The sequence below is a fragment of the Staurois parvus genome, unplaced genomic scaffold (genome assembly GCF_062004578.1).
Source record: "Staurois parvus isolate SC_StPar_1 unplaced genomic scaffold, SC_StPar_1.0 ptg000746l, whole genome shotgun sequence".
Classification (NCBI taxonomy): Eukaryota; Metazoa; Chordata; class Amphibia; order Anura; family Ranidae; genus Staurois; species Staurois parvus.
In genome coordinates this window covers 6,014,711-6,036,491 of record NW_028318542.1, presented here as the reverse complement: position 1 = coordinate 6,036,491, position 21,781 = coordinate 6,014,711, and the positions used below count along the sequence as shown (strand labels likewise).

Sequence of the window (21,781 nt, the reverse complement as noted above, 5' to 3'; positions counted from 1 at the left end):
TTTTTGAGAAAAATGTTCCGGGAGTTTCCAACCAAAGATTTTCTCAATGGTTGTTGGCTCTATCACCTAAGCAAATACAGGTTGAACATAATGCCAAGTATGTCCTACCTCAGTTGATGGAATACAACGGGTTAGAACATGAATGTTTATGTGAAGTCCAAGAAACTTCCTCTCCTCTTTTCCGTAGAGAGGCAGAGAAAATTGATGAACCTGTATTTGTTGATGGTTCTAGATACTGTATGTCAGGTAATTATTACAGTGGATATTCAATTTGGTATCCAGAGCGTAATTATTCCATACAGCACAAATTGCCAGGACATTTTTCAGCTCAAAGGGCAGAACTTGAAGCAGTAAAAACTGTGTTGACATTAGACAAGGAAGAGTATAGAAGTCCATTAGTGATCTACAGTGACAGTTCATATGTTGTACGTTCCCTGACAGATTATTTACCAATTTGGAAACGTAGAGGTTTTGTAGATGCATCTAACAAAGTCCTAGTGCACAAAGAGACACTTGAATCAATTTTTAAGCTAGCAGAGGAAAATCCTATTGCCTATGCAATTGTAAAAATTCCATCTCATAGGAAGGACAATGATGAGATGAGTGTAGGCAATAGAACAGCTGATCTCTTAGCAAAGGAAGCAGCTTTACATGGAGTACCAGTGATGCAGTCTGAACCAGTCTCAGTTAATGTTGTTAGGAAGACAGACACACAGATTCCCTCCTTTGCAGAAGAACAGAAAAGGGATCTATCTCTTTCTGCTTCTCAGGTTGATCCAAAATTTCCCTTTGTATGTGAATACGGAATTTTGTTTCATGACTTAAACGGGTTTCTGCGTCCTGTTATACCGCAGCATCTACAGGTAGAATTTACAAAGTACAATCACGAAAGCCTAGGTCACATAGGTAAACAAAGATTGCTTGAAATACTCAAGGAAAAATTTTACTGGGACAAAATGGAAGAAACAGTAGACAGTGTAGTTCAATCTTGTCTAATCTGTGCTCAAGTGAATCCTCGACCAAAGGGTCAAAAACCTCCATTACAAAGAACTCCTCCAGCAGATGGACCATGGTCCACATTACAACTAGACTATATAGGACCGTTACCTACAGGTAAAAATGGGTACAGGTATGCTTTAGTTGTAGTTGATGTTTTTTCAAAATGGATTGAAATCTTGCCTGTTCGCAAAGATGATGCATTAACAACTGCTAAAATGCTAATTAATCATGTTTTTCCAGTCTGGGGTATACCAACAAACCTCAGTAGTGACAGAGGAACCCACTTCACAGGTAAAATAATGCAGGCAATGTGTAAAATCTTGGGTATACAACAGAGATTTCATGTGCCCTATCATCCACAATCTGCAGGTATTGTGGAAAGAATGAATAGGACTGTTAAATCAAGGATGGCAAAAATGTTATTAGACAGAGGAAATACTTGGGTTGATGCTGTACCATTGGTTCTGATGAGTGTCAGAAGTACAACATCTTCTGCAACACAGTATTCTCCTTTTGAGTTAATGACAGGAAGGAAAATGCGTATTGTTTTTCCCCATGAACCGTTTTTGTCAACGCCGCAAAAAGAGGCAATAGAAAAAACAAAGTGGTTACAGATGTTGCAAGACAATCTGAACACTATTGTACCACATGCAGCTACTCGCATGCAAAAAATGGTTCCTCCACATTCTTCTAAGTTCGGAAAAGGAGAACAAGTAATGGTAAAAACTTTCAGAAAAACTGGACCATGGCAAAGCAACTGGGAAGGTCCATTTGATATTTTGGATGTTCAAGGAGTAATGGTACAAGTGCAAAGACCTCTTAATTCAGTAAAAAATGCGCGCAGACAACAAACAATGTGGGTGCACAGTGACCAATGCAAATTGTTTATACCGAGATAATGATACTGCATTTCTTTTGCAGACATGGATTTCAATAATCCGGAAGAAACAAAGCATCGCAGACTCCAAAGAAAAATAAACATTGCAACAAAAGAACATAAGGAAAATCAAAGCAGTAGAAAGAAAAGACTTATTACAGGATTGATTTTTTTCTTAGTGACAATGACAATATTAGTAATCTACAACATAAACTTTTCCAGCAATGCAGAAGTTAACAAGACTGAAGCCCTACATAAGAAAAACACTACACTTATTAGGAACAAAAGATTTTTTCCTAAAGACAGTAACATTAATACAGCTGAAGACTTGCTAGGATATATGTGCATAGGTTATGGGAGAACTTGTTGTTCGGAATTGTATTTCGTTCATAATAATGATATTGAAGTTAGAGCTAAAATAGAGTCTAAATCAAAATTTGTTAAAATGCAAGGATTTTATAGGATCAATAACGAAACTAGTAACTTTGAATGTAATTTATCCAATATGGGATACTGGTTAATAGTTTTAAAGGGAAATGAACCTACTATTTGGTCAGGAGATATTTCCATAGACATGTTAAATACTGGAAATATAGGAAGTTCTAAAACAGATATTTGGTATCAATTACAAAGTTATTCACACTTTCTTGATCCTGAACATTTGAATATTAATGGTAATGAAAAAGAGGACATAGTGAAAATATGGGATTTCCAAGTGACAAGAGCTTTGGTTCAAACTAAAGTCAAAGTAATTGTTACTGTGGTAGATTTGATTGTCCCAGAGATAAAAATATCTCCTCAATCATTAAGACTTGTAGAAGGAAAGGATAATCTGAATTTGATGTGTAATATACAAATACACCTACCTCAAAATTCATTATTAACTTGGAAAAGGAATGGTGAATTTTTGGGAAGTTTTCTTCATGATAAAACTGATGTTATCCATAAAAGTATTTTTGGTAATTTGAACTGGGATAATGATAACTTTGTGTATCATCAAAACACTATATCAATTAATGATACAGGTATATATGAATGCTGCATATCAATAGAAAATTATCCAAAGAAATGTGTAAATACAAATGTAATTGTAATATCTCCTAAAAGAACACAGTGTACGGATAAGACATTTATTCCAGCCAGTCCCTTCCAAATTAACCATTTCCAGACCAGACTTCTGTTGAGAGAAGGAAAATTTGTTATTATAGTGTGGAACTTTAACATTTCAGAATGGAAAATCTCAACAAGGTTTCCACAATGTAAAGAACATCTGGTTAACATGGAATTAGGTATTGAAAGATGGTTTGGTACTGATATTAGGAATCCTCACAGGAATAAACGTGGTATAGTTGAAGGTATTTTAGGAGGAATAGGTACTATTGGTAGTATTACAAATAGCATGGACATTAGTACACTAAAGTCTGATCTCGAGACAGCCGGTTTAGTGGGAAGCAATAGTATTAAAGTACAAAGAAACTTGAATCAAATATTGGAAAATATGGTGATTAAAACAGCCAATATTATGGGTCCATCTATATTACACTTAGAGAATATTACTCTTAATTTAATGTCAAGTGAACAGCATTCCCATATAGCCAGAGCATGTTTAGAAATTCAGATGGAATATTCCACAAATTTTAAAATAATAGCTCAAGCTTTTCAAAGTGGAATAACTCCTATAGGTATTGTACAAAATTTACCAAGAGAGTATGTATATGCCATAAACCATACTGATCTGTGGGTAAATAAGTGGATTGGATGTTATCAGAACATATGTTATAGTTCTTCAATGATTCCTGTAGCAGGAAAAGAACAAATGTTGGTTCCAATCACTGTCTTGGGATTACCAGTTAGCAACACACAGTTACTATATTATCATCTGCAATATACAGATTTTGCATTTACTGATAATAATTTTGAGTTAGAACAATTAGATCTGTCTTCATGTTTACAATTTCAGTCTAAAGTGATTTGTCTACCTAATCAAGACAAAGGTATATTTCATTCTTGTTACCATAACCATACTCTATGTTCAGCAAGGATAGAAAAGGTTAAAACCACTTCTGAGTTAATCTCAATTGTAGATAAAAAGAAAGTTTGTTTTCAAGTTATGTCTGACTCAGAAAGGGTTCAATCCTTCTTCTCTTCTTGTACACATACAGAAAATTTAAGTCGAGGTTTGTTCTGTATAGAAGGAGATATTTCAGCAATAAGTGTTAATGGGATGAGAATGAATTTAACAAACATGCTTATGAAAAATATAAGTGCTCTTCCCATACAGTACAATATATCTCAAGTGGATGAATTCCCATGGAGAGATTGGGCAAATGTTATTCAAAAAGATGAAGGTTTACTGATAGCATTATCAGATGAACTTCAAAAAGCAGAAATATTATTTAAACATGAACAAGGGAATTTAAAAGATATAGAACATGAATGGTCTGAATTTTCAGGTCATTCTTGGTGGTCAAAATTTAAACGTACTGTATCAATGTTGGGAAAAACTTCAATTGCATCTGCAGCAGGAAATATTTTATTACATCCTGTAATAATTATTTTTATTATTATCGTATTATGTATTATATTTCAATTATGTTTGATGTGTAAAATGAACAGTTTCTATAAGCGAATTAGAAGTGAAATTAGGAAAGGAGATAATCTATTACAAGATATACTTCAGAGGAAACTACTTTCTGGTTATGCTGACTCAGTTACAAATAATGATACATTTGAGATTACTAAATCAAAACCTGAGTGTTTGTGATATAAATGATGTGTGCTTGTTATAAATTAATATGAATTTCATATTTCAGAGGGGAATGTAATATTAATTTTTTAATATCCAAACTTTAATTCGGTCTTTAGTAGTTTTTGAAATATATGCTGGCAGAATATATTCCCTCTTAATTGGATGTGAATGTGAGGTTTTGTATTTCAGTGGTCAGATGTGAATTATTTGTGTTTGAGTCTAGGTAATCAGTAGAGGTTTAAAGTCCTGTTTTCTTTTAAAATACTCATGTAATGTATACCATATTGTGAATTCTTTTAATGAGTCTGAGAGTTTAAATTGTAGTCATAAATCATGGATTTTGACAGTTGTATGTAATATAAGAACTTCAGAAACCTTTCTCATAGTCTGTATGTCAATCATGATAATGACTTGGTGGTTTGAATGGGAACACATGTTTCTATTCAAATTGGGTGTGATTATGGGAGTAGTTTAGAAGCCCGCGAATTTGAAACAAAGCTTAATGGGAGGACCTAATTTCTCATGCATTTTAAGTATGCAGCTTTTCAAAGAACGAGGCAGAAGACTTCTCATATAGACTACACTTCACTTCATTCACTCACACACAGAGACATTCTTTTCACACACTATTACTCAAAGCACATGCTTGGACAAAGAACAAAAGAATAGCACATGGTCATTTCTTAAACTAGGCCAAGAAAACTTCTATCTAAGCTATGCAAAGGAACTACATTATTTCCTAATATCCAAGGCAATTTATTCTTTATTTTTATTTCATTTTAAGCTACATATATCTGAATTTACTGTTTTTTTATTGACTTTGTATTTTTGGTGTGTGATCAAATAAAGTCACACTGCTCATACTGACCTGGCTTTCATAAGGATTTCTTCCCACAACCATCTACAAGAACCTAGAAATATTAATAGAGTTTTTTCATAACTCTGGAAATCTAACATACATATATTCCTGACAATACTGGCCCGAATGGTAAGGTTACTCTAGCTATAAAAAAATTAGAAGATCTGTCAGTGGAGCTGAAGAAGAACTCAGGTATCTCAGACCTGTGGGATCAATATTTTAGCTGGATGAGTGGGTGGCAAAAAGTGCTCGCCCAAATAGGGGTAACTGTACTAATAATTCTAGTTCTTTTAGCTCTGATTGTATGTTGTATTCTATCATTTGTAAAGAAGTTAATAAGCAAGGTTGTAGACAACAGCACACCTACATTTCTCCATCAAGAAGAGGAGGACCCTTTTGTGATGGAAGAGGATAAACCTTTCACTCCTCTACAGTCCCTCCCCACCAACAGCAATCTCACAATTTTGTAGGGATAGCATCTGACTTCCTTATGTACAAAGTCTGTGGCAAGGGGGGTGATGAAATAGTCATCACCCGTCTAACGTACAGCATAAAAGAGTTCCAAGGTACATAAGGACAGATGAGCTAGGCTTTATAGGGACAGAGTAAAATAGTCATTTTAAGGGGGGACTGTGATGGATTTGGTAAAATGCCTATTCTGTTTTCTGTTTAAAATATACATTTTATACATATTTACTTTTATACTTTTTTATATTTCTAAATATATGTGTTGTGAGTATATATATATATATATATTTTGTCTGCTGGGCTTTGCAGTCCTCCTTAACTTGTTTTGCTCAGAGCGATGCTCTCAACCCCTCCCTTCGCACTGAGATGATTTCACTTAGACTTTGGGAATGTGAAGGGGAGTGAACAGAGATAACGGGATGAGAAGCAAGCATCAAGTTTCTACATTTCTACTATATTTCAACCAAGCAAAATGTGCCTTTCAGAATGTGACTGTATATACGTAATAGTGACGTATACTCTATTGTTCTCTATGTATAAAAGGTTAAGCACCGCCCTGCAATAAACAGAGATGAGATGATGTGAAAGTGGTTGTACTGGACAGTTGTCCGTGTAATTATTTTCCGGCGTGCACGCAATCCATATCTCAAAATTAGGAGCAGCAGCAGAAATCCTACCCTGAGCCCGATTGTGGTTCTCCCAACCTTTTTATACTGACCTGCACTGTGTATAGTGACATGCATGGACAGTGTACTGAGCTGTACGTGTGCTGCACTTTGTATAGTGACATGCATGGACAGTGTACTGAACTGTACCTGTGCTGCACTGTGTATAGTGACATGCATGGACAGTGTACTGAGCTGTACGTGTGCTGCACTGTGTATAGTGACATGCATGGACAGTGTACTGAGCTGTACGTGTGCTGCATTGTGTATAGTAACATGCATGGAAAGTGTACTGAGCTGTACATGTGCTGCACTGTGTATAGTGACATGTATGGACAGTGTACTGACCTGCACTGTGTATAGTGACATGCATGGACAGTGTACTGAGCTGTACGTGTGCTGCACTTTGTATAGTGACATGCATGGACAGTGTACTGAACTGTACGTGTGCTGCACTGTGTATAGTGACATGCATGGACAGTGTACTGAGCTGTACGTGTGCTGCACTGTGTATAGTGACATGCATGGACAGTGTACTGACATGCACTGTGTATAGTGACATGCATGGACAGTGTACTGAGCTGTACGTGTGCTGCATTGTGTATAGTGACATGCATGGAAAGTGTACTGAGCTGTACGTGTGCTGCACTGTGTATAGTGACATGTATGGACAGTGTACTGACCTGCACTGTGTATAGTGACATACATGGACAGTGTACCAAGCTGTACGTGTGCTGTACTGTGTATAGTGACATGCATGGACAGTGTACTGAGCTGTACGTGTGCTGCACTGTGTATAGTGACATGCATGGACAGTGTACGGACCTGCACTGTGTATAGTGACATGCATGGACAGTGAACTGAGCTGTACGTGTGCTGCACTGTGTATAGTGCACAGTGTCAGAATGTCCGCTGCAGTCACGCTATAAGTCGCTGATCGCCGCCATTTCTGGTTTATAAAACCATTAAAAATCCAGTACATATCCCGCCATCTGTAGACACTATAACTTTCATGTAAACCAATTCATTTACACGTATTGGGATATTTATTAGCAAAGACATGTCGCAGAATACATTTTGGCCTACATTTATGATGAAATTAGATTTTTACTGGACATGTTTTATAGCAAAAAGTCAAAAATATCATTTGTTTTTCAAAATTGTTGGTCTTTTTTGTTTATAGTGCAAAATTTAGAAAACACACAGGTGATCAAATACAACCAAAAGAAAGCTGTATTTGTGGGGAAAAAAAGGACACAGCGTTGCATGACCGCGCAATTGTCAGTCAAAGTAACACAACACTGTATCACAAAAAATGGCCTGATCAGGAAGGGGGGGGGGGGGTAAATCTCTGGAGGACAAGTGGGTGAGATCAGTGCAGCCTGAGTTTGATAGAAAGCCATTCCCCAGCCCTGGAGAGCCTCTACTACAGGAATAAAGTGACAGCACAGTCATCCCGCCATCATCTGCACGATTTCTAATGCTGCGGACACACACACGTCAATTGGCAGAAGATCGATCCTGTGGAAGATCTGCACATACATGTCACATCCTGTCCCCATCGCCCACAGATTGCAGATCATGACCGGGAACATCCATTCTGGCCCAGTGATTCCTCCCATTAGAACCGCCTTCGCTGAACGGCGGACTGGATCCGATCCTATTGACAGCCCAGTCCGAATCGCTAGTTTTCACCTTCTGCAGGGAGAACCATACAGGGCGGATCGGTCCCAGTCCTTTTCCCACCTCCTCAATCTCCTCCTTCATACACCCATAGACTAGATTAATCCCGCCATCCGTAGCTCCGCCTACTTGTGGAGACTTAACCACTTGACCACTTGCCTGCCGGACGCTTTACCCCCTCCCCCTTACCAATGTTCAGCTTTCAGCGCCCTCATACTTTGACAATTGTGCGGTCATGCAACACTGGACCCAAACTACTTTTTTATCATTTTTTTTAGACCGAGCTTTCTTTTGGTGGTATTTATTCACCACTGGGGGTTTTATTTTTTGATAAACTAAAAAAGACCACAAATTTTGAGGGGAAAAATCGTTTTTCTTAGTTTCTAATAAAATGTTTTGTAAACACGTAATTTTTCTCCTTCACTGATGGGCACTGTTAGGTGGCACTGATTCAACTGTTGGGCACTATTGGCTGCACTGCTGGGGCTACACTAATCACCAGGACACGGATTATCAGTGCCCTGATGATCAGTGTAGATGTTCCCCTGCGACATGCCGCATACCAGCTCTCCTCATGCGCTGTCAGCGGAAGGAGAGGACTACTGATAACCACCATTTCCTATTTACCCGGTGATCAGCTGTGATTGGACGCAACTGGTCACATGGTAAAAGCATCTGTGATTGGCCCATTCCTTAGTCATGTGATCAGCTGTGTCCAAAGGACACAGCGATCACAGATCGTGCACGCGGGGTGTTGTTCTGGGTGGACCTCCATGGATGCCCTCCCAGAACTAGCCAACCGCGCTGTAGCTGTTTTTTGGCTATAGCATGGTTGGTAACTGGTTAATATCATGCCCAGCTTTCCCTTCTATGGAAACAAAACCACGTGCCCTTCGGAAGATTTACCCCCAACCCCTCACCCAATCCTGCCCAGGCCATTGTTTGCTATATGGCGCTGCAATACTTTCATATGGGTACAGTGTTGCATGACCGCAAAATTGTCAAAGTGTGACAACGCTGCAAGCTGAAAATTGGCCTGGGCAGGAAGGGGCCATAAGTGCCCAGTAGACAAGTGGTTAATTTTTTATACTAGTAATGGCGGTAATCAGCGACTTTGGTGGGCATTCTGGCACTGGGTGAGAATCAACTGCCACTGACATTTCCAATGACACTAATACAGAAACCAATGCTAATAAAAAGCACTAATACACTGGGCAGGAAGGGGTTAATATCCGGGCGATCAAAGGGTTAGCTGTGTACTGTTTTGTGCTTACTGTGTGTTGTTTTATTAGGGGCCGTGCTGGTTTTTATCTCCATGCTTTGATTGGGACTGCCTGTTTGCTGGATGGGGACTGTCTCTGTGCTGGATTTTGGGGATGTCTCTGCTGGATTGGGCCATCTCTTTGCGGGATTGTAATGAAATTGCCATGTGAAGGAAGGTAGGGTGAACATTAGGGTGACCAAATCACAGCTAAGCACAAAAAAAAAACCCTGAATGAATCGATGTCATTCAGGTAAATGCTTGCTTATAGCAAAGTAATTCTTTGCTATAAGCAAATTGTGTAAAAAAATAAAAATAAAAAAATACTGATCACTTCCCCAAAGTAGTACAATGTTACTAAAGTAACATTGTACTACTTTAGTCATAGTGAAATATATAAAAAAAAATGTTAAAAAAAAGAAAACAAAATTAATAAAAAATAATAAATAAAATAAAAAAAATATATATATATTTTTTTTGATACTGTCACCACTCAGTGTCCCTGATCACCGCCATGCCAGTTATATGATGATGCTGTACTGCACTGGTAACAGTATGTAAAAAAAAAATAGTGAAACTGGAAATTGGCCTGGGCAGAAAGGGGGTATAAGTGCCCTGTAGGCTAGCGGTTAACCAATACACGCCTGGCCAATAGCCAAAAGGCGGCCGGCAAAATCTATTGGATTTCCGGGTTGGACGCCAAATGGCGTCCTCCCGCACATGCGCACTTTTCGTACTTGCAGAGCCGGACAGCTGCGCGATCTGTCACCGGCCGTGTACCTCGGACACAGCCGATGACAGATCTGAGTATCGGCCCCGTTGCCGGTACCGTGTGACCTGCTGTGACCAATCACAGCAGGTCACGTGACAGTTGTATACAATGGATGGCTTCATTCATGCCATCCATTGTATACTACTGTCTAGCTGTGAATGGTCACAGCGATCACATGCACATGTCATGTGATTAGCTGTGGCCAAATCACAGCTAAGCACAAAAAAAAAACAAAAACCCTGAATGAATTGATGTCATTCAGGTAAACTCTTTGCTATAAGCAAAGTGTGTAAAAAAAATAAAAAAATACTGATCACTTCCCCAAAGTAGTACAATGTTACTATAGTAACATTGTACTACTTTGGACATAGTGAAATATGAAAAAAAAAATCTTAAAAAAAGAAAAAAAATTAATAAAAAATTAAAAATAATAAGTGTTTTTAAAAAATTAAAAAAAAGATATAAGTATTTTTTTTCATACTGTCACCAGTCAGTGTCCCTAATCAGCAGTTATATGAAGATGCTGTACTGCACTGGTGACAGTATGTAAAAAAATAAGTGCAAATAATTTTTTGCATTTTTTCATTTTCCGAAAAATTATGACAAAAAAAATACAACTTCAAAAAACTCGCCATGCCTCTTATGAAGTACGTCGGACTGTCTGCTCTGCAAAAAGGGGTCATTTGGGGGATATCTGTACTGTTCTGACATTCTTGGACCTCAATAAATTAGATTGCCGTCAGTACTTCAGGATTGATCAATATTCAGATCTATACCATAGTTTGTGAACTCTATAACTTTCCTACAAACTAAAAAATACATCCTAATTTGGGATATTTTCACCAAAGACATGTAGCAGAATACATCTCGGCCTAAATTTATGAAGAACAATTATTTATTTGCAAACTTTTATAACAGAAACAAAGAAAAACGTGTTTTTTTTCAAAATTTTTGGTCTTTTTTTGATAATTTAGCAAAAAATAAAAACCTCGGCGGTGAATAAATACCACCAAAAGAAAGCTCTAGTTGTGCGAAGAAAATGATAAAATTTTAGTTTGGGTACAATGTTGTATGACCGCGCAATTGTCATTCAAAATGTGAGAGCGCTGAAACCTGAAAACTGGCCTGGGCAGGAAGGGGGAAAATTGCCCGGTATTCAAATGGTTAAACAAGGCAGTTCACATTAAACCGACCCCACAGCCAAGACCCTGCAAGCCTGCCGTGTCCCTACCTGAGAGCCGTGGTCGTCCCTGTCTGCTGGTCGTCCGTCTGCTAATCGCTGGTCGTCCCTGCCATGAGGTTGAGTAGGTGTGGCCTGTGTATTCTTGCCTTAACAGCCTCGGAGTCCCCGCCCCCTCCTCCACGCTGCAGCTGACGGGCAGGAATTTCTGTGTGATCATCCAAACACAACCGCCCTGTAGTTGGCCAATCGCAGACTGAGCCTCGAGCTCAGCTTTCGCACCACACACCTGATTGGCTGCATCTCAAGCCAAAGTTAGATCAAGCCCCGCCCCCTTTCAGCTTTGAGTAGGCATGGGCTATATTTTCTTACCTTAACAGCCATGGAGTCCCCGCCCCCTCCTCCACACTGCAGCTGACAGGGAGGAATTTCTGTGTGATCATCCAAACACAACCGCCCTGTAGTTGGCCAATCGCAGACTGAGCCTCAAAAGCTCAGCTTTCACACCATGCACCTGATTGGTTGCATCTCAAGCCAAAGTTAGATCAAGCCCCGCCCCTTTTTCTTGCCGCCTATCAGCATTGAGTAGGCATGGGCTATATTTTCTTACCTTAACAGCCATGGAGTCCCCGCCCCCTCCTCCACGCTGCAGCTGACAGGGAGGAATTTATGTATAATCATCCAAACACAACCGCCCTGTAGTTGGCCAATCGCAGACTGAGCCTCAAAAGCTCAGCTTTCACACCATGCACCTGATTGGTTGAATCTCAAGCCAAAGTTAGATCAAGCCCCACCCCCTTTTCTTGCCGCCTATCAGCTTTGAGTAGGCATGGGCTATATTTTCTTACCTTAACAGCCATGGAGTCCCCGCCCCCTCCTCCACACTGCAACTGACAGGGAGGAATTTCTGTTTGATCACCCAAACACAACCGCCCTGTAGTTGGCCAATCGCAGACTGAGCCTCAAAAGCTCAGCTTTCGCACCACGCACCTGATTGGTTGCATCTCAAGCCGAACTTAGATCAAGCCCCGCCCCCTTTTCCTGCTGCATATCAGCTTTCAGTAGGTGTGGCACTTCCCATGAGGCATTGCTCCTCACACATTCACGTTCTCAAGACACTTTCTGACACGTATGGACAGTACTGAACTGTACGTGTGCTGCACTGTATGGTGACATGTATGGACGGTGTACTGAGCTGTACGTGTGCTGCACTGTGTATAGTGACATGAATGGACAGTGTACTGAGCTGTACGTGTGCTGCACTGTGTATAGTGACATGTATGGACAGTGTACTGAGCTGTACGTGTGCTGCACTGTGTATAGTGACATGAATGGACAGTGTACTGAGCTGTACGTGTGCTGCACTGTGTATAGTGACATGTATGGACAGTGTACTGAGCTGTACGTGTGCTGCACTGTGTATAGTGACATGCATGGACAGTGTACTGAGCTGTACGTGTGCTACACTGTGTATAATGACATGCATGGACAGTGTACTGAGCTGTACGTGTGCTGCACTGTGTATAGTGCACAGTGTCAGAATGCCCGCTGCAGTCCCGCTATATCATGTGACCTACACTCCACTTTTTTTTTTTTTTTAAACGAACTGTAATGTAACAAACAACCAATGGCTGCAGGCTGGAGCTCGACAGGAAACGTTACATTAAAGTTTATTTAAAAAACGTTTGAGTGGAGGTCACATGTTTCCTGTCGAATGGAGCTCCAGTTTGCAGCCATTTTTTTACATTAAAGTTCATTTAAAGGAGTGGAGGTCACATGTTTCCTGTGGAAATTGGAGCTCCAGTATGCAGCCAGACCCCCTTGTCTAATATTCGGCTATTGGACAGCGGCGGTGCAGACATTGCCAGCTATTGGTTATTATCCTGTGTCGTTGAAGGGGCGGGAGTGATGTTTGGTCACATGATCGGGCTGTCCTGCAATGGAGGGGCGATGGTGCGGGGTGTGTGCTGCTTGCCGTGCCGTGTAGCAGGTTACCTAACGCTGGAGGATGGGGTCACCGTGTGATTGTACAGTCCGCTCCCCAACCACCGTGTGTGGAGGGGTGTGCCGGCCTAGTGTACATTGCATTGGATGTGTGTGGTGTGTTGATGATTGGAGCCATGTTGCTTTCCCAGGATTCCTCTGTAGCACACGGACTAGGACAACGTCTTTCTGTTAGTTTCGTGTCCCCATTCACAAAGCATCATTCAGCGTGCCGCTTCCCTATTTCCTGGCTTTAACCACTTGCCTGCCGGGCGCTTTACCCCCTCCCTCTTACCAATGTTCAGCTTTCAGCGCCCTCATACTTTGACAATTGTGCGGTCATGCAACACTGGACCCAAACTACTTTTTTATCATTTTTTTTAGACCGAGCTTTCTTTTGGTGGTATTTATTCACCACTGGGGGTTTTATTTTTTGATAAACTAAAAAAGACCACAAATTTTGAGGGGAAAAATCGTTTTTCTTAGTTTCTAATAAAATGTTTTGTAAACAAGTAATTTTTCTCCTTCACTGATGGGCACTGTTAGGTGGCACTGATTCAACTGTTGGGCACTATTGGCTGCACTGATGGGGCTACACTAATCACCAGGACACCTACTATCAGTGCCCTGATGATCAGTGTACATGTTCCCCTGCGACATGCCGCATACCAGCTCTCCTCATGCGCTGTCAGCGGAAGGGGAGGACTACTGATAACCACCATTTCCTATTTACCCGGTGATCAGCTGTGATTGGACGCAACTGGTCGCATGGTAAAAGCATCTGTGATTGGCCCATTCCTTAGTCATGTGATCAGCTGTGTCCAAAGGACACAGCGATCACAGATCGTGCGTGCGGGGTGTGGTTCTGGGTGGACGTCCATGGATGCCCTCCCAGAACTAGCCAACCGCATTGTAGATGGCTTTTGGCTATAGCATGGTTGGGAACTGGTTATGGAAACGAAACCACTTGCCCTTCGGAAGATTTATCCCCAACCCCCCCACCCCCAATCCTGCCCTAGGCCATTGTTTGCTATACGGCGCTGCGCTACTTCAAATGACAGTTGTGCGGTCATGCAACACTGCATACAAATGGAATTTATATCCTTTTTTTCACACACCGCTTTCTTTTGGTGGTATTTGATCATCGCTGGGTTTATTTTTTTATAACTGAACAATGCCCAAAATTAAAAAAGAAGGTTTTTGCTATAAAACATATCCCATAAAAAAATTGGGGGAAAAAATTCTTAATTTAGGCCAAAATATATTCTGTTACATGTCTTTGGTTAACAAAAATCCCAATAAGTGTATATTGATTGGTTTGCATGAAAGTTATATTGTCTACAAATGGTGATATATATATCTTGGAGTATTAATTAACCTCTTCCTTACCACGGTATAGCCGAAAGACGGCTACAGCGCGGTTGTCTAGTTCTGGGACAACGCCCATGGATGTCATTCCAGAACACGCCCCCATACGGACACAGCTGATCATGTGATAAGGTAAACGGCCAATCACAGCAGCCTTTTAGCATGTGATCAGCTGCGTCCAATGACACAGTAGATCACCAGGTAAATACAGTTGTCGATTATCGGCTGCACTTTCCTCACATTGTCACAGCATGAGGAAAGTACTGCCGATAACCGGAAAGTGATCGGCACTGATGATCAAGGCCCATCAGTGACACCCAGCAGTGACCTAGCAGTGCCACCCACCTGTGCCCTGCAGTGCCGCCTATCAGTGTAGCCTGTCAATGCCGCCTCTCAGTGCCTCCTATCAGTGCCACCTCATTATCGCACATCAGTGAAGTAGAAAAATTACCTGTTTGCAATATTTTATAATAGAAACAAGGCCGTTCAGCTCAAACAAGGTCGTTCAGATCAATGGCAGTTCAGATTAAACAAGGCAGTTCAGCTCAAACAAGGCCGTTCAGCTCAAACAAGGTCGTTCAGATCAATGGCAGTTCAGCTCAAACAAGGCAGTTCAGCTCAAACAAGGCAGTTCAGCTCAAACAAGGCAGTTCAGCTCAAACAAGGAAGTTCAGATTGAACAAGGCAGTTCAGATTAACCACTAGCCTACAGGGCACTTATACCCCCTTACTGCCAGGCCAAATTCCAGCTTCCAGTGCTGTCGCACTTTGAATGACAATTGCGCGGTCATGCAACACTTTACCCATATGAAGTTTTATCATTTTTTTGTGACAGAGCTTTCTTTTGGTGGTATTTAATCACCTCAGAGTTTTTTTATTTTTTCTTAAACAAACCAAAAACCACTGAAAATTTTTTGTTAAAAATTTTTGTAAATAAGTGATTTTTCTCCTTCACTGATGTGCGCTAATGAGGCTGCACTGTTGGGCACTGATAGGTGGCACTGATGGGCATTGACAGGCATCACTGATACATGGCACTGTTAGGCGGCACTGACTGGCACTTATAGGTTGCACTGACTGGCAGCACTGATAGGTGGCACTGATTGGCATTGATAGGTGGCACTGACTGGCACTGATGGATGACACTGAAAGGCAGGTCATATGGGCACTGATATGTGGCATTGATGTGGCACTGATAGGCACTGGCATGTGGCACTGATCGACACAGACAGCTGGCACTGCTGGGGCTACACTGATCATCAGTGCCTTGATGAGCAGTGTACATGTCCCCTCCGTGGAAAGCCGATTATCGTCTCTCCTCTCCTCTCAAGCTGTCAGCGTGACAGCTCGAGAGGAGAGAAATGCCGATAACCGCCATTTCTGTGTTTACATGTGATCAGCTGTGATTGGACACAGCTGATCACATGATCGAGCCGACATCTTCGGCTCTTTCCGTGATCGGTGATCCACTATGTCCGAGGCTCCCTGAGCCACGCATGCGCGGTGAGAATGGGAGGACGTCATATGACGTCCTCTCAGAAAGAGAGAACCACCTTGCACCCATCATTGGACTATATGGCGGGCGGGAGTTGGTTAAACAAGGCAGTTCAGCTCAAAGGCAGTTCATATTAAACAAGGCAGTTTAGCTCAACGGCAGTTCAGCTCAATGGCAGTTCACATAAAACACGACAGTTCACATCAAACACGGCAGTTCACATTAACCACCGCCTGCCCGCCCGCCATAGAGTAATATGACGGGCTCAAGGTGGTTCTCTTGTTCTCGGAGGACTTCATATGACGTCCTCCCATTCTCACTGCGCATGCGCGGCTAAGGGAACGTGCAGTGCGGCGATCGGCGGTGCACCAATCCAATCACAGCTGATCACATGTAAACAGGGAAATGCCGGTTATCGGCATTTCTCTCCTGTCGAGCTGTCACGCTGACAGCTCGAGAGGAGAGGACAGCCGGTAATCGGCTTTCAGCGGAGGGGACATGTACACTGATCATCAGGGCACTGATGATCAGTGTGCCCTGATGATCAGTGCCACCTGTCAGTGTCCATCATTGCCTTATGTCAGTGTCTCGTACCAGTGTCACATCAATGCCACATATCAGTGCCCATCTGAGCTGCCTTTCAGTGTCACCCATCAGTGCCAGTCAGTGCCGCCTGTAGCTGGCCAGCTAAGACCAGTCCTAGGTTGTTAATATGGTTCACATATATGTGTATACCAAACCTGCCAATAACCTCAGTACAGTATATATGTGCATATGTTAAAGCCAAAAGCAGAATCATTGCTGTGATTTATGTCTTTGATTGTTATATGACATTTATATATTCATTGTGTTAGCAGAAGCAGAAAAGGAAAATATGCCTTTACGGGTTAAAGATGAGCCAATCACAGACAGCCTCACACTGTACAGAGCCTTAACCAATCCCAGCCAGTTTCACATCTATTCCTGTGTAAAACTCCCTGCTAGGATTTTCTAGAGACACATGCTCACCAGACAGAAGAGGAAACAGACAGTTCCAATCAGAAAAGCTTTATGGAGGCAGAGAAGGCCAAATAGGTATTTAATGCACTTGTGTGTTCCTCTGTTGTTTAGTAATGCAGGTAGATCTGTATGTAAAAACTGTTGTATGTGTTTACTTGTAGTTCCACCGAACTTACGAATTAAACGAATCAAGTCACTGTAGAGTAATCATAATCCAATTGAATCTATCGAATCTATCGAGATAAGCTATTGAATCAACCCAATGTAATACAAATTAAACCATTGTAATATGAAAGAAACAAGCCATTGTAAGCAGTTATATGAAGAAGATTGAAGTTATTAAAGAAGTTAACTAAAGTATTCGGTGTGCTCTTTAAACCTACTGCATCCATAGAGCGGCATTGGAGGAATTACAGAGTAAAGTCAGTCTACTCAAACAAAGAAACAGCAATTGCATAATTTTTCTAATGCCACAGCGCACTAGGCACCAAAGGGTGCTGCGCCTGCCACACCGCCAATCAGTGTGCATGAGTGCCACCTATCAGTGCCAGTCTGTGCCGCCTATCAGTGCCGCATATCAGTGCTGCCTATCAGTGCCCATCAGTGATGCCTGTCAATGCCCATCAGTGCCACCTACCAGTGCCTCCTCATCAGTGCAGCCTATCAGTGCCCATCAGTGCAGCCTCATTAGCACACATCATTGAAGAAGAAAAATCACTTATTTACAATATTTTATAACAAAAACTAAGAAAAAACATTTTTGTTCAAAATTTTCAGTGGTTTTTGGTTTAAGAAAAAATAAAAAACCCAGAGGTGATTACATACCACCAAAATAAAGCTCTATCTGTCACAAAGAAAAATGATGAAAATTTCATATGGGTACAATGTTGCATGACTGCGCAATTGTCAAAGTGCGACAGCGCTGAAAGCTGGAAATTGGCCTGGGCAGGAAGGGGGTATAAGTGCCCTGTAGGCTAGTGGTTCAACAAGGCAGTTCACATTAAACAAGGCAATTCAGATTAAACAGACCCTTATCAAAAAAGGGCGACTCGGCTTCCGTAAGTTCCCGCCCCTTCCTGTAGTGACTATTCGCTTTCTTCTCTCTAAGCGGCCGCACGCATTGATGTAGGAAGACATGAAAGTGGGCGCAATTTGTTTTCTTACACAGAGCTCACCCAAACCCAACCGCCCTGTAGTTGGCCAATCGCAAACTGAGCCTCGAGCTCAGCTTTCACGCTACGCACCTGATTGGCTGCCTCTCAAGCCGAACTTAGATCAAGCCCTGCCCCCTTTTCTGCCCCATATCAGCTTTGAGTAGGCGTGGCACTTCCCATGAGGCATTGCTCCTCACACATTCACATGTTTTCAGACACTTTCTGACATGTATGGACAGTACTGAACTGTACGTGTGCTGCACTGTGTATAGTGACATGCATGGACAGTGTACTGAGCTGTACGTGTGCTGCACTGTGTATAGTGACATGCATGGACAGTGTACTGAGCTGTACGTGTGCTGCACTGTGTATAGTGACATGCATGGACAGTGTACTGTGCTGTACGTGTGCTGGACTGTGTATATTGACATGCATGGACAGTGTACTGAGCTGTACGTGTGCTGCACTGTGTATAGTGACATGCATGGACAGTGTACTGAGCTGTACGTGTGCTGCACTGTGTATAGTGACATGCATGGACAGTGTACTGAGCTGTACGTGTGCTGCACTGTGTATAGTGACATGCATGGACAGTGTACTGACCTGCACTGTGTATAGTGACATGCATGGACAGTGTACTGAGCTGTACGTGTGCTGCACTTTGTATAGTGACATGCATGGACAGTGTACTGAACTGTACGTGTGCTGCACTGTGTATAGTGACATGCAAGGACAGTGTACTGAGCTGTACGTGTGCTGCACTGTGTATAGTGACATGCATGGACAGTGTACTGAGCTGTACGTGTGCTGCACTGTGTATAGTGACATGCATGGACAGTGTACTGACCTGCACTGTGTATAGTGACATGCATGGACAGTGTACTGACCTGCACTGTGTATAATGACATGCATGGACAGTGTACTGAGCTGTACGTGTGCTGCACTTTGTATAGTGACATTCATGGACAGTGTACTGAACTGTACGTGTGCTGCACTGTGTATAGTGACATGCATGGACAGTGTACTGAGCTGTACGTGTGCTGCACTGTGTATAGTGACATGCATGGACAGTGTACTGAGCTGTACGTGTGCTGCATTGTGTATAGTGACATGCATGGAAAGTGTACTGAGCTGTACATGTGCTGCACTGTGTATAGTGACATGTATGGACAGTGTACTGACCTGCACTGTGTATAGTGACATGCATGGACAGTGTACTGAGCTGTACGTGTGCTGCACTTTGTATAGTGACATGCATGGACAGTGTACTGAACTGTACGTGTGCTGCACTGTGTATAGTGACATGCATGGACAGTGTACTGAGCTGTACGTGTGCTGCACTGTGTATAGTGACATGCATGGACAGTGTACTGACATGCACTGTGTATAGTGACATGCATGGACAGTGTACTGAGCTGTACGTGTGCTGCATTGTGTATAGTGACATGCATGGACAGTGTACTGAGCTGTACGTGTGCTGCACTGTGTATAGTGCACAGTGTCAGAATGTCCGCCGCAGTCCCGCTATAATTAGCTGATCGCCGCCATTACTAGTTTATAAAACCATTAAAAATCCAGTACATATCCCGCCATCTGTAGACACTATAACTTTCATGTAAACCAATTCATTTACACGTATTGGGATATTTTTTAGCAAAGACATGTCGCAGAATACATTTTGGCCTAAATTTATGATGAAATTAGATTTTTACTGGACATGTTTTATAGCAAAAAGTCAAAAATATCATTTGTTTTTCAAAATTGTCGGTCTTTTTTGTTTATAGTGCAAAATTTAGAAAACACACAGGTGATCAAATACAACCAAAAGAAAGCTGTATTTGTGGGGAAAAAAAGGACACAGCGTTGCATGACCGCGCAATTGTCAGTCAAAGTAACACAACACTGTATCACAAAAAATGGCCTGATCAGGAAGGGGGGGGGGGGGTAAATCTCTGGAGGACAAGTGGGTGAGATCAGTGCAGCCTGAGTTTGATAGAAAGCCATTCCCCAGCCCTGGAGAGCCTCTACTACAGGAATAAAGTGACAGCACAGTCATCCCGCCATCATCTGCACGATTTCTAATGCTGCGGACACACACAAGTCAATTGGCAGAAGATCGATCCTGTGGAAGATCTGCACATACACGTCACATCCTGTCCCCATCGCCCACAGATTGCAGATCATGACCGGGAACATCCATTCTGGCCCAGTGATTCCTCCCATTAGAACCGCCTTCGCTGAACGGCGGACTGGATCCGATCCTATTGACAGCCCAGTCCGAATCGCTAGTTTTCACCTTCTGCAGGGAGAACCATACAGGGCGGATCGGTCCCAGTCCTTTTCCCACCTCCTCAATCTCCTCCTTCATACACCCATAGACTAGATTAATCCCGCCATCCGTAGCTCCGCCTACTTGTGGAGACTTAACCACTTGACCACTTGCCTGCCGGACGCTTTACCCCCTCCCCCTTACCAATGTTCAGCTTTCAGCGCCCTCATACTTTGACAATTGTGCGGTCATGCAACACTGGACCCAAACTACTTTTTTATCATTTTTTTTAGACCGAGCTTTCTTTTGGTGGTATTTATTCACCACTGGGGGTTTTATTTTTTGATAAACTAAAAAAGACCACAAATTTTGAGGGGAAAAATCGTTTTTCTTAGTTTCTAATAAAATGTTTTGTAAACAAGTAATTTTTCTCCTTCACTGATGGGCACTGTTAGGTGGCACTGATTCAACTGTTGGGCACTATTGGCTGCACTGCTGGGGCTACACTAATCACCAGGACACCTACTATCAGTGCCCTGATGATCAGTGTAGATGTTCCCCTGCGACATGCCGCATACCAGCTCTCCTCATGCGCTGTCAGCGGAAGGAGAGGACTACTGATAACCACCATTTCCTATTTACCCGGTGATCAGCTGTGATTGGACGCAACTGGTCACATGGTAAAAGCATCTGTGATTGGCCCATTCCTTAGTCATGTGATCAGCTGTGTCCAAAGGACACAGCGATCACAGATCGTGCACGCGGGGTGTTGTTCTGGGTGGACCTCCATGGATGCCCTCCCAGAACTAGCCAACCGCGCTGTAGCTGTTTTTTGGCTATAGCATGGTTGGTAACTGGTTAATATCATGCCCAGCTTTCCCTTCTATGGAAACAAAACCACGTGCCCTTCGGAAGATTTACCCCCAACCCCTCACCCAATCCTGCCCAGGCCATTGTTTGCTATATGGCGCTGCAATACTTTCATATGGGTACAGTGTTG

General features: G+C 42.1%; 1 protein-coding gene across 1 annotated transcript; it reads left to right on the top strand.

The window, feature by feature from the left end:
* The first annotated feature begins 1,995 nt into the window (after positions 1 to 1,995).
* Positions 1,996 to 6,548, top strand: LOC149445165 (uncharacterized). The gene has a single exon (XM_089654223.1). It carries the CDS (start codon positions 2,061 to 2,063, stop codon positions 4,638 to 4,640), a length of 2,580 nt encoding a protein of 859 aa, XP_089510349.1. The 5' UTR covers positions 1,996 to 2,060; the 3' UTR covers positions 4,641 to 6,548.
* Positions 6,549 to 21,781: the final 15,233 nt, after the last annotated feature.

Bases quoted from the DNA above. Each gene is read 5' to 3' on its own strand.
- LOC149445165 (XM_089654223.1), top strand. From the start codon at position 2,061: ATGACAATATTAGTAATCTACAACATAAACTTTTCCAGCAATGCAGAA.